Consider the following 13,870-nt stretch of genomic DNA (forward strand, 5'->3'; position numbering starts at 1 on the left):
GCCACCACTGACCCTACCTATCTCAGAAGCAGATCTCTCTGTTCCCTGGTTTTCCTGAGGCCTTTGCTGCTTACTGGGTTACCAAAGTGGGTTTTAAAGGGGGCATTTTGAAGGAGTAATTACCACTAATTTCTTCTATTTGAAAATTTCCTCTTTGGCTTATTTGTCTTGGTGGTGTCGATCAGACCCACATACACAAATGGCCGACTCACTGAGCCCCGACAAATCCCTCAACACGTTTCCCATTAATCCAGATCTGGGCCAGTATTGTCCAGCCTCTGCCTCACCAGCACCTCTCTCTTTGTTTTTGCTCTGTAGATAATGACACACAGACAAAATACAACATCATATAGATTAAACTGGCATGTTCTCAAACCGCCCCGGCCTGAGCAGCAATGAGAGTCAGCCCGAGAGCCCTCAGCTGAAGTGAGAGAGAGTCTGCAGAAGCTCATGTGGGTGTATGTCCTTTTAGGTATAAATGCTTTTGTGGTGGTCTATGAGCCCATTCTCCAACATCTCAAGGATCAGATCAGTGGCAGTGTCAAAGCATGTGACTGCTCCCATGCTGACTTGTATGAGCAGCTGATGAGAGCTACAATAAATGCTTCCCAGTGGTTCTTCTGCTTCCCGTCCTTTGGGTTTTTATCCATCCTCCTGCCATTTGTGGGTTTGAACCCACTGCCTATTAGCGCAGTGAGAAGCCCTGATCATGGTGGCAGAACCAGCTTGTAGCCTGACGCCACCACGAACCAACTCTGACCTCTGGTCTACCTCTTGAGAACCAGACTAGTGGTGGTGTTTCATGCAGTTGCCACCAGAAGGAGGAGACAACAAGGCCAGGCAGAAACGTATCATCCACTACCTTCAAAAAGAAGCACATGCACTAGATAACCAGAGGCCTGTTTTTAGTTTCACCCACCTGTACCTGGAACCAGTGGTTCCCAACCTTTTTTGGCTTGTGACCCCTTAAACTGCAGCCACCCATTGTCATGAAATGTGACCACATACCAGCAGCAGTTTGAGAGAGTTTTGATCCAGACATCTGTATCCCCCTATAGATGAATTGGAATCCTATTGGTGAAACTTTTCATTTTGTACCATCTTCAGGTAAAAATTCCAGTTTGTCCATTATTTGGTTTATAACCAAATGCCTGCAAAACAAATGCCATTCCAGTCAGCTTCAATGTCCTTTGTGTTAAGTGCTAATTAGCAAAGGTTAGCAAGCAAACACAATAAACTGAGATGAAACTGGTAAATATTACTTTTTAAATACCACTTTAGCATTGTACAGCCTCACAGAGCTGCTAACATGACTGTAGACTAATTTCTTGGTTCTTTCCTTTAAACGTAACATGCAACAGCTACAGGAGTCCCAACTTGAATAGTATTGCCTCACACTTCCGTTGCTTTAACGTTTATACTTGTTTTCCTTTTTTTTCACTGTGCAGACGATAAAGCACCTGCGGACGGCAGAATTTAAACCCTTTGTAGTGTTCGTGAAGCCTCCTACGATTGAGAGATTGAGAGAGACGAGACAAAACGCCAAAATCATATCAGGCAAGGATGACAAGGGATCTGCCAAGCCATTCACGGTAAGAGAGTTTATTTGTCACACTGAATCAGACTTTGATTAACATATGCTGCTTACAGTTACTCAGACAGTTTGAAGTGCCAGATGGGTCAGGTTTGCCTTGATTTAGAAAATCACAGGAAATCAATTTGATATACTTTTCAGTGAGTCGCTAAACACCCCAGCTGGTGCTCCCAAACTGGATGATATTTGTAAATACTGTTCAGATTAGATTAAGTTTAATGGAAGTTTAATGACCCCGTGAGGAAATTGGATCTCTACACCGGAAAATAACAGGATAGAGCTAATAGGATATACATTAAGTAAGGATAAAGGGGGATATTAAACATACAGCCAGCGTGAGCAAATGTACAACAGATACAAACGGTCTCCAAACAAAGTCCACCAGTGAAATCTACTTATTTATCAGAGTTTTATGGTCAAAAACTTGACTGTATAAGATGTTGACATTTATATGTTGTCAGAAGAGCAGTCACATATAGGATGTAGCTGGGGAGCACACAGTCCAATGATGTTATACTGTAGAAACACATGGCTTTACACCTAGAAGATCAGCAGCAGAAGAAATAACAGACTTTGTGGGCCCTGTGTATACAGTATGAGGTCATCCCTAACACACCTTTATCCCAGCCCAGCGGGGACGCAGATGAAACCAATTAGCCTGTGTTCAGTGCTGCTGTGAAGTTGCAGGGTGGGGGAGCTAGCCGGGGGGGGGTGAGGGTGGATGATGGTTTTCCCAGCCCCACCAGGGCCCGGCGCTGGCTCGCTCGTTCGCGTGTCTCGCTCGCCACAGGCAGCGGTGAGGCCAAGATCCCGGTCAGCAACACACCAGACGTGGCCTGATGGGACGTAGGGAGGTTAGAAACATGAGGAGAGAGGGAGGCTGAGGAAGAGACGGAGACGGACTGACCACAAACTAGCACCATGAGGATGAGTGAAGAAAGAGAACTTAGGAGGACGTGATGGGGTGTGAACTGGGGTCTGCAGGTGTAAATCCAACACAGTGTGGTGTAATTTACATTTTATACAAGTCTTTATTGAAAACATGTGCAAATAACACAGATAGACGACTGAAATTTTAAGTTTACTGAAATATTTTACTCCTCACCCTACTTTCTGAATGGGCTTACTTTTCTCTCCACTGTCCGTCAACCTCCACCCTCAGGCTACTTAAAGTTACAAACCTTGTTGACATAAATGCCAAAAAAAACTCCAGGTCTCATGAATTTAATACTGAATTTTATTAAGACGTCTGAAAAACAAGAGAATATGTTGCCTACCAAATTCCGTAACATATAACATACAACATATATATATATATATTATATATATAAAGCTCCTGATAAATGTTGAATCTTCAGTGGTGACCTCATGTTGCAAGAAAAAGTCCAAATGTTAATCACTTTTTCGACATTCCTGCCATTCTTCTTGTCCTATTAAATCAAGCTGCTATTCACTGTATTATTAAACATGGCTTACACTTAGGGGCAGAAACATGCTGAATGCAGTGAGGCAGGAGCTGTCGGCTCCCATTCATTTTCTATAGGAAGCAGCAAATCACTTGTAAGGAGCATGATTGGATAGCCTGTGGTGAGAGACGGCCTGGCAGTAAGCAGGCAAAGTTAAAAAATGTGCACCCTGATCTGGAAGAGACTGAAAAAAGACGATGGACCATCAAACCTGATAATTACCCAGTTATATATTTATTGCAGCGTATTTTCTCTAGAAACAACACTCCAAATAAGATGCAGCTGTGGAGGGGCACCAGTCAGTATTATTGTGAGCTGAAGTAGCAGCGACAGTGTGAGAAACAAACAGCAGTGTGACTGACAGCTCAATGGACCCGCCCCTAGGTTGCTGAGTGTGGAAGGTGCCTGTACTGGCAGCTCTGGGACCTGGAGAGGACCCAAACCTGACACGCATAAATTCAATTTCGAAAACAAGAGACCCAGTGACAGTCAGACCCAGCCCAGAATGGTGGTGGTTGACGTGAACACCACCGCCAGTATTAGTAAACACCAAGAGTCAACCCAAGAATTACACATGTTGACACACAACAGGACTGTGGGCCTGGATACTAGGAACTAAGGGAACCCCCTCTGTTGTTCTGTGTTTCGACTCTTTGGTTGATCCATCACTGCCCGACCCAACATCCTGTTTCAACAGCAGTAGCATTGCATTAAAGAAATACGAATGTGAGTTCATGGAACCTTAAAACGGTGCATAAACCTTTACACATGGCAACCCTAACAAGAGTGCCACCCTTAAGCTGTTGAGTAAAATTATGTCCTCTCCATCTTATCAGCATCTTATTCTTCCACTGAACAGCCGACATCCTGTTATTATCTCAAGTCATACTACCAAGACACTATGATCAGGCGCCTCTGAGCACCCTGGAGTCATCCTCCCCACTGAGCGTGTTGGCTCTGCTCGGTCAAACACACCAAGGTGCAATCACACATACAGTACAGCATGCAGCCAGGTCACAGCTGAACGTGGGCTCACACTCAGAACATCCCGTAGACATTTTTCTTCCATGTCAACCCTTTAAAACCTGGATACAGACACAAAGCCAGCTTGCGTTAGTCACGCTGTGAAATATCATTTTGCGTCCGTCTGCTCGTCATTTCCCAGCAGGGGTCCTGAGAACAATGAGCTCTAGTTGTCAGAAACAGGATGATTGCTAACAATCCATGCTGTTGCTGTTATTACTCACTGTCCCTTTATTAGCTTCTGCTATTCTCTCAAGTAATACAAATACTCCTCTATAAAACTGTGTGACAAGGAGCCGGGTAACAAACCAGGTTCTGTGTAGATGTTCGTGTGCACTGACAGGATGTAAGCCACCTCAGGTTTGCTATTAAGGGCTTTGAAAGAGAAGCTGTTGTTGGGTGAGTCGTCTCAGACATATTCTATCCTCCACCAGCTGTATTTCTCTCAGAGAGACAGGTCTGCTTTAATGATAAAGGCTGTGGAACAGTCGTCTCATTGTTTCAGCAGAGCAGTCTGACTTAAGCCCCATTGTTCGAGCTGGAGACGATTCAGAGAAGGTTTTCAAAAAAGGAGCTGAAGTTTGATGTAAAAACAAGCAAAAACAGGCTGATGTCACGTATAATTCAGCTATAATGTGATTACCGCTGACAAATGGCACATTATCCGAAATGACCACAGCCATTTAAAGCTGATTTGCGAAGATCATTTCAGATTTTGATGCTTATTTAAATAGAGAGGACAGGTGTGTTTTATTGGGATCAATAAAGCAGCAGGTTTCCCACTGAGGATGTGGTGTGTGTGGTGGTTTTAAAAGATGACACCTGAGGCTGACACATGCACTAAAGCGTTGAAAAGGTTTAGAGTCGCATAGGGGGATATCCACAAAACGGACACAGTAAATCACAAAAATAATAAATGCAAGAAAGAAAACAATAAAAATGAAAGCCATAAAAACATCACATCGGTTCAAATCTGTAACCATCAAAGTGAGAGTCACTAGCCTCATATTGTGCAATGAAAACTGCCATTTATCTATGCTAAAACAAAGTACTTAAACAGGCACAAGACGCTACATCATTTCATGTGGAAATTAAGCAATCTAATGGCAGTGGGGATAAATGAGTCCCCGGTGCTTTTCTTCTCAGGTTTGGCCCTCCAGAAGTGGCATCAGCTCAAACTGCCCTCTGAGGAGAGCGATCCAGCACGGATCAGTGGATGCCAAAGAATATCCACTCGCTCCTGCTTGCCCAGCTTTCCATTTGCCTCTTTTACCTTCATTATTTTCATCTCTCTGCCCCTTTTATTTCATCCTACATCTATCTTGTTATTTTCTTCTCTGCTTTTTTTTTTTTTTTGGATTCTCTTTCCATCTCTTTACCCAGCTCTCTGTCCCTTAAGCGGCTTCCTGCTGTGATTAATGTTCTTTTACCTGGAATGGCCTAACTAGAGACAGACGCAGACTTGCTGGTGGACATGGAAACATCACACACACAAAACAGCGCACAGTCTCCCAGGTTCCTTCAGCTGCCAGGACAGGTCAGAGGGGTTGTCTTCCTGGCAGTGGACACAGTGGTCATCTGTAAGTCCCGATCCAACAGTGGAAGTCCTGCAGGGGCCTCTGTCCAGATGACGGAGAATATAGTCCCGCTGTGGAACAGTTTCCTCCACAGGCCAACAAACCTTCTGCCCTCCCCGAGCCGCCTTTTCGTCTTGGCCCGTCCTCTCCCTGTCATCCTCCAAGACACGGCATGATAAAACCATCACACCTTCCTCCCAATAGACAATAGAACGTGAGATGGCGTGGGTCGTTTTTTGTAGGGTAGATGCACGCGAGACAGCCGAGCAGAAAAGCAGACAGGGCTTTTGCTGAGTGTCGCAGCGAGTGAGTATTTATATTTAGCTGCGCAGCTAATCCATTATGAAGCGGAAAACCACCAGAAACATTCTGAAGTAACTCCTGGCTGCAAGGAGCGTCTCTAAAAATTGAGCCGTTTAGGAGTTTTAAACTTTAACGAGGCCGTGTTTATGTGTGTACACATTGTATGCACACACTCAGCTTCATCCTGCCTGTTTGTGGATGTGGATGTGTGTGTGTGCGTGTGTGTTTGAGTTTCTGTGCATGAATGTGCATCTGTGTGTATTTATAATGGTGTGTTTGGCAACGGGGCTTACTATAAAAACCATATCTGTGCAGAAATCTAAAGTTGAGTGTTCCCAGTAAAAGCATAAGGCTGAATCAGTGCAGCCACTTGAGCCGTGCTGGTGCACTGAGGGCAGGATCAACGCTGCCCACACAGCTGAAACCAGAAAGCCTCAGAGGGACCACCGTGGAGAGATACCTGGGCTCTCTCAGAATACTCTATCTATGAATACAGGAGCCCCAGATAGACAGTGTTTGCTCCCGGCCTGATAAAAATATGTTTTTTGGCTAATCCTCACAGTTAGCACGTGGTTTTATTCTTTACACTGGACAGCTAATTTGCATAATGACTTGGAAAACTATTCATCCCCCTGGAGGCCTGGAGGACCCGTTTGTCTTCATGTCAGCATGCAGCGATTTTTTTTCCAGCTCCCTCATCTTGTGCTGATAATGCAGACATCCTCTTTTAGTGTTTACTAGCTCATTGCTTCACCTATCATTTAATGGCTATATTCCATAAGCCCAGTTAAGGCAAATTTGCATGGGATTCTGTCAGTTACCACAAAATGCACACAACAGTGATGTATTAACAGTGAGCAGTGTGAGGACAGTCTGAGGACAGTCTGTCAAATCATCAAGTCTTGACTTGTAAACTGAGAAGATGTTTCTAGTCCTGCTGGCAGCATGGCACTAAGAATGGCAGTGTCAGCCTGTGGGTCCAGCGCTTCGCTCCAGGTTTGTCTGTCATTATTACCTAAACATTTGCTTTTCCTGGCTTGGCCACGAAGTTTCAAGTACCAGTTCAATTCAAATTTGTATTTACTTAACTATTCACTGATTTAGAACATTTCTCCGCAAACCGATCAGGTGTGCCCTTTGTATGTTTTTCCTGCAACAAGATGACAATAATTTGTCTCGTGTGAGCTAAATGTTTTGCATGTCACCATCTATTTTCAGATTGTATCATTCCAAGTCCAATGCTGAGGTTCAAATCAAATCATGAACCCCTGGTGGTAAAGTTGAGTCACTTTTTCATCAAAAGAAGTCTAAAGTCATCAGATTCAGGTTTTGAGTCTGACAAGAATCAAAGTCGTGTGACTGGAGTTGACTCTGCCGCTTCGGTTGAAAGCTCATGCACAGCTGTAAGATCATTGCTTCCAGCGCACCTCTGCCTTTGCTTCAGGCCTGACGTGTTTGCAGACCTGAAGCTCGCGTCCATTGTAGCCACTTCAGCTCCAGTAGATCCTGCAGGCTGTGCAGCAGGTTCACACGGGCGGAGCTCTGAGCAGCGCTGCCACAAACTGTCATTTCCCCATCACACATATAAAATCCAGACGAGCAGTAATGTATGCTTTACATGTCTGTTTTTTGGAAGTTATGGTTATGTTTTGCCCTCTGCTTATTTTGAGGATATTTTATTTTCTTTGTATTCGGTGCAGGAAATTATGAAAATTCCTTGAGGTCAGGTTGTTGTAAGGAGAGGTTTTAGTGCTTGGTCTGTGCCCGGGTTTGTGTGTGTGTACCATGTCTCTGGGAGGTTATAACAGGCTCCGTCCGGGCCACTTCATGTTTATTTGTGTGTTCAAGGCCATGTAATTTGTGTTTACAGTATGAGAATTTATCTCCCCTCTTGTTTACTGTGGCCAGTGTTTTCTCTGTGCAGCAGATTGGTAGCCTGAAATTAACTGTTTGGCCTTTGGTTTGTGTATCTCTCCTTTTTGTCTTTTTCACCTCTGTCTTCTGCTCTCATATTCACTGCAGGAGGAGGACTTCCAGGAGATGGTGAGAACTGCCCAGATGATGGAGACTCAATATGGCCATCTGTTTGAGAAAGTCATAGTCAACGATGACCTCTCGGCCGCCTTCAGCGAGCTGCGGTTGGCGCTAAAGAAAGTGGAGATGGAGACTCACTGGGTTCCAGTCAGTTGGACTCACTCCTGAGATCCACACAGACTGTTAAAGGAGAAAAGGGAAGGGCTTTGACGAAAATATCCAGGTTTTTATCTTTCTATGTCTGCTGTGGCCGGTGTTGGGGGTGGGGTTATAACAACAAGGGAATAAAGCAAGACAGCGCCAGACGGCCGTGTCGCCACACCTGAGCTGCACGGAGCTAAAAATACGCTTTTGCTTGGGATCAGGTTGGATTTAGAACCCAGCTGTGGTGTGGATGTGGATCTCCAGGTCTGACCAGATCTGACAGGGTTGAGGCTAAGGGCGCCTGTCCAGAATATGAGCCTTGGACATTGATCTGGGTCTCAGTCTGGGTCAAACAACCATGGCCATGAGTTTGAGCTCTTTGGTCCAAACCAGAATGTGGAACGAGCCTGGACCATCACAGCACCAGCAGTCCTGCCAGCACATCAGCAACCGCGCCAACCAGAACTCTGTCTTTAGTGTGTTTATAACATTAGACCATTAGAAACCAAAGGGATTGACATATTTCTTCTTGGTGGACAACTTACATGCGTATGTCTGTAAAAGAACACAACCTCTGAGGGGAATAAGGGGAGAAAAGAAAACATATTTGCCTTCTGTCTTACTGTGTTTTTGTTCTTCTGTAATGCTTCCATGACTGTTAGTCCAAACAAAACATTGTCAGGTACACTCTCAAGAAAGGGCAGTAAGTATAATTTTATTTAAGAGAAATTAATATATTTTCTAATATCCTCCAGTTGTTTCCTTTTTGCATACCTTTTCTATACATATCTTGACTCTTAGAGCAACCTGATCTCAACTGTAGCCACCTTTCTGACAGCTTTTCACACGAGAGGCGTCTCTTCTTTCAGTCAAGTGTTTTGATTTCATCACCCTCATCTAGTTTTCCCCCTACAAAGCACATAGAGAGCCATTTTATTTAGGTGTTATATATTCCATTTAGGAGCATTTTGAAAAGCCACCCCTCATATGAAGGTGCCCAGCATAACAGCTTTGCCATTTAAAGTCCCAGAACTGGACACTCTTGGCTGTCTGCTAGAAGAAAATGTTCACAATTGTGTTTTATTAGGGTGGAGTCTTTATTTTTATTCACATAAAAATGGCTTCGGCAAGGCTGCTAATAGAGGGTCCACAGCACACTTCCAGGATCTTAACTCAGAAAAATGCTAAGTAGCCGCTCCTGACTTTATGAGCATTAGAAGTTTATTGCTAATTTGAGTCTCCATTCCCAGTCTAACTTACTCATTTTTACTCAGTACTTTTCTTTCTTTAAGCTTCTATCATAGAGATACTTAACTGTAAGTTCTGGTACATTGATTTTCAAAGCATCTCGTCATTAATTCTGGCTGTATAATTATCATTAACAATGTTACAGCCTTGGTAGTTCGTTGTTTTTTTGTTGGTTTTTTTTTTGCTGCTGATGTAGTGAAAGCCTGATGTAGAGCAATATTTTACACTTTAAATGAGTAGTTGGTCCTCTTTGTTTTTTTGCTAAGAGTGAAATGAGAAGATTGACACCGCTTACATGTCTTTATAGTACATATGGACCGAAAACCAAGAGGCAATTAGCTTAGCTTAGCATAAAGACTGGAGACAAGGAGCAGTTAGCAGCTAGCCTTGCTCTGTCCAAAGTTTAAGAATATGCTCACTAGCACCTGTACAGTTTGTTGCTTTATGAACTCGTCCACAAACTTGTTTGTGAACAAGATATTTGTTCATTTGTAAGTTTTAAAGGCGCTGCCACGTACATCTTCCAACTCTGGAGCAAGAGCCAGTATGCTAAGATAAGCTAATTACTTTCAGACTCTAGCTTCATGTTTAACATACAGTCATGAGAGTGGCATCGGCCTTCTCATTTAACTCTCGACAATAAAGGTAGCAACATTTCCCGCAATGTCAAACTATTCCCCTAACTATATATATATATTTTTTTACTGGGAACGATTGGCCTCCACCCTGTATGAATCCTCTTTGAATTTCTCTCATACACTCGCTGTATGTGAAACTCAGGTTGTATTGCCCAGATTTTTTTAGCTTCATTTATTTTACTTTTTCCTCCTAATTTGATATTTATATATTTGATTCAGTCCATTACAAAAAAAAGGGTAATATGAGTGTTTATGCTGTTCAGTAATGAAATACACATTTTAAGGGATTTTAACACCCCTCACCCCTTTACCCTGGGTTTATTTATTACTTTTAGTATCACATTATGTTCCCTTTGTTCACCTCTTCATATCCTACCCCTCTGCCGTCTGTTTGATTGAAAATCAGATTTGTACAGTCTCCAGAAAATATTTTTAATTCCTTGCTGTAAATGAAATGCTGTTTATGAGGCAAGTTGTATGAATTTACATTATTCTTGATAACTGCTACATTTTATATTAAACAAAATCTAACTAAACTTGTGTTTTCAAGGTGTTAAATGAATTCATGTTTTCAACTGGGCCAAGATTGACAACAGTGATGTGTGAGGTGAGAAGAATATTCTAGTGTTTTTGGGATTTGTGCCCTCGTGTGCCATTCACATCTATCTTTTTTCATTATTGAGCAAAATATTCCAGCAACATCTTTCAGCTGCCTCATAGGAGTTAGCTGTAGAGAGCACGGTGTGTAAACAGACTGTTCATCTTGTGAATGACAGCACGAGAGGGCAGTAAATGACAGTCAGCGGCAGTTTCTGTCACCTGCGGGCCATTACAGCTGAATTAGATATTGACAATATCAGAGTGCTTTTCTCCACACTGCAGACGCCATGAATTCATGAATTTAAATTATTTGTTTTCCTAGTGCCTCAATTGGTCTGTGTCTCTACAATGTGACCCGTCAAATAAAGGTGTAACGTAAGAAAAATGACCTTTTAAATGATACTCTGTTTGTCTGTCACTGTAGATTGGCGTCATCACAAGTGCGTTTAAGGCAAATTTTAAATGCATTTTCAGAGAATCTGCAAAAGAAAAATGTGATTCAGTGTGCATTTCCCCATCCTCTACAGTTATGCAAATATTAGTTGGGTGTAGTGAGATGAACAGTCGGTGGCGCTAATTCTCTAGTCGTGTACCATTAAACAGTTTCAGAAGAGGCAGCAGTGAGTCAACATGATTTAAAGGGCACCAGTCAAACCTCAAATGAACAAAAATGATGTGGAATATGTGATAGAAATATGGCATTTATGTTTGTTTTATGTATCATTTGTCGTCGCTCCACACAGCTTTGATGTCATCTGCTAATATTTTTAGTTTCAGAAACCCCAGTGGACCTTCAGGTGATATTTTCTGTGTAAAGTCTGTTTCCTCTGCATTTTGTTGCATTTTGCTTTTATAAATACCCCAACTTTTCAGGGTAAAAATCTTTTGCAATATTCCTTCAGATTTCCAAATTTTCCACTTCTTCTTTTTCACGCGCACTTTGAAAATGCACACAAAAATAGGTGGAGTATGAGCTCCTAAAAGAGACGATTTGTTGGATCAGGATTGAAGGAAGTGGCCAGAATCCAATGACTGATGCTGAAACCACCAGAGCAGTGCAGCCCAATTAAACCCCAGTGTCCTGCTACAGCTGTGTGCCAAATTACTAACTCAGATGTCACTGGACCTCCGAAAACAGTGGCTCTGTGAACAGGGGGAGTCAGTGGGGGTGGTAAAAAGGGGGCTCTTGAGAAGTCCAGCCTCCAACCAGCAACCCACTGGAGGATTCTGCAGGCCTCCACTTGATGAAGTTCCAAAAAAAAAAAAAAAAAAAATTCCCCCACCAGTCCAAATCAGGTCGCCTAACCTTCACATTTCCTCTTTTCCACAGTGCTCACTTTGATGGCTGTGTGCAGCGGGCGGGGGGGTGGGGGGCTGTTACAGCCAAGGCGGATAAGGACGCAGTGAGGTGGAGGAGGAGGAGGTGGTGGCAGGGAAGGTCAGGAGGAGGTAACGGCACTCACTCAGGCTGAGCAGAGGAACCAGTTATTCCACGTCTCGCTCTCTCTTCATGTCTTTTTCCCACTCTGTCTATCTTCTTAATAAGGATAGCAGAGTGACGGGGGGGGGGCTGAATGGCTTTACGTCCATCGTGCCCTCTGAGTGGAGGCAGGTTGAGTGAGTGAGTAGGTGAGTAGGCAAGGCTTTCCCCTTCCAGAGGTCATCAAGCTCAATCATCCATATTGAACACGAGATGAGCACCACCCTTCATTGTCCTGGGTTGTTGGGCGGTTGAGGGGGGTGCTCGGACGGGGACATTCTGGAGGTTCTAAGTGAGTGCAAATTGACCACCGTATCCTCTCACGTCATAATGCACCAAGGATCTCATGGGTAAAGGTGTCCCCATGTCAGACTTGAAGGAGCCAGTGTAGCTGGTGCCACCTTTTCTCCCTTTACTTCTGAGGCCACCCCCCCCCCACTCCCCCACTCCTCAGTCCAACTCACATTCACATCTTTACTCACCTACTATCTCATCCCCTGCAGGGCATTCCATGTGTTTATTTTACTTAGTCTTGCTAGAAGCGTCGAGGGTGTCGATGTTTTGATAGCTCTCCAACTGCCCTGGAACGGAGTGGCGCTCCTTGGACTCCCAGGACGTTTTTCTGTGACAAACGGCGAGCGCCTGATTTATCAAAGGTAGCGACGGACATACTGTTTTGCTTCTTGGCTCCTTGACGTGTCATCAGCCCGCGCCTTGAGGATCCCACGCCATTGTCAGGGCGATGGGAGCGTTGCATCAGTCCGGATGCTGCGCTTTATTCACTTTCAACTGAGGATGACAGAAACACGTGTTCACGGATTAGGTTTCCCTGACACGGATAACGAAGGGCCAGGAATTGGCCACATATGCCAAGGTACTTTAGATGAGTGATGATGTAATACTGAAAAATACCGTGTGTACATTTGGGTCTGCGTATATGATCAAGAAACAGAGCAGTAAATGGCATTGCCCTACAGTAAGTAGTGGCAAAAAAGACTCATAAATCTTCATATAGTTGTATAAAAGTCTTCCTGCAGCCCCTGACTGATTTAAGATAACAAATCCCTCTTCCTCTTTATTCATCTTTCTCCGTCATCCCTTGAAAAGTGAGCTGCCATGTGAGTAAAGGCCAAGCGATGGCTTCCCCTGCTCAGACACGAACACTGGCACTCACCAAATCAAAGGCCGGCTCTCCGTCTATTCCCCTTTCGTTCCGATGACCAAAATAGTTGAACAGAACACGTTAGGAATCTGAGGATTTATAGCAAGCGAAGTTGAGCTTTTATCTCAGATCCCAGAGATTAATGTTGCGCTGCAGTAAGGTCCCGTGAATCGCACTTTTTCTTGCCCTTTTGATGTATTTATTTTCATGTCCATAAATCCGTGCATTAACTGAACCCATTGTTTAGGAGCTGAGGGCCAGAGCCAGACGAGCAGGGCAGAGGCAGGAGGAGAAGTGGGCCGAGCAAACCAGCAACGGGGATTAAGTTGTGGAAAAGTCAGAGAGCGCGGTCTATCCTGGGCCCAGCGACAGGTCATAGGGGTTCCTGCGCTCCGGAGGTCAGGACTTTCTTTGCGTGATACAAATTAGTCTGAATGCTGACATGATTTCCCAAAGTCAGAGTGAGTGAGAAAGTCAAAAACTGTCGCCTGTCTTCCAAATGTGTCTGTTTCCATTGCAGTGAAGCATTCTTTGAATATCCCGTACTGTCCTCGTGGCTTTCCAGCAGCTCTGTCGTCTGAACAACTTCGTGCAACTTTTT

General features: G+C 43.9%; 1 protein-coding gene across 1 annotated transcript in view; it reads left to right on the forward strand.

Moving 5' to 3' along the window:
* The window catches only part of mpp7a (membrane palmitoylated protein 7a), a 131,645-nt gene extending 120,795 nt beyond the window's left edge, over positions 1-10,850 (forward strand). Inside the window, exons 16-17 of the mRNA XM_041961721.1 lie at positions 1,449-1,592; positions 7,986-10,850. Coding sequence (XP_041817655.1) covers positions 1,449-1,592; positions 7,986-8,165 — 324 coding nt within the window. The 3' untranslated portion in view covers positions 8,166-10,850. The remainder of the gene's footprint in view (positions 1-1,448; positions 1,593-7,985) is intronic.
* Positions 10,851-13,870: the final 3,020 nt, after the last annotated feature.

Source organism: Chelmon rostratus, chromosome 20 (assembly GCF_017976325.1).
Source record: "Chelmon rostratus isolate fCheRos1 chromosome 20, fCheRos1.pri, whole genome shotgun sequence".
Lineage (NCBI taxonomy): Eukaryota > Metazoa > Chordata > Actinopteri > Chaetodontiformes > Chaetodontidae > Chelmon > Chelmon rostratus.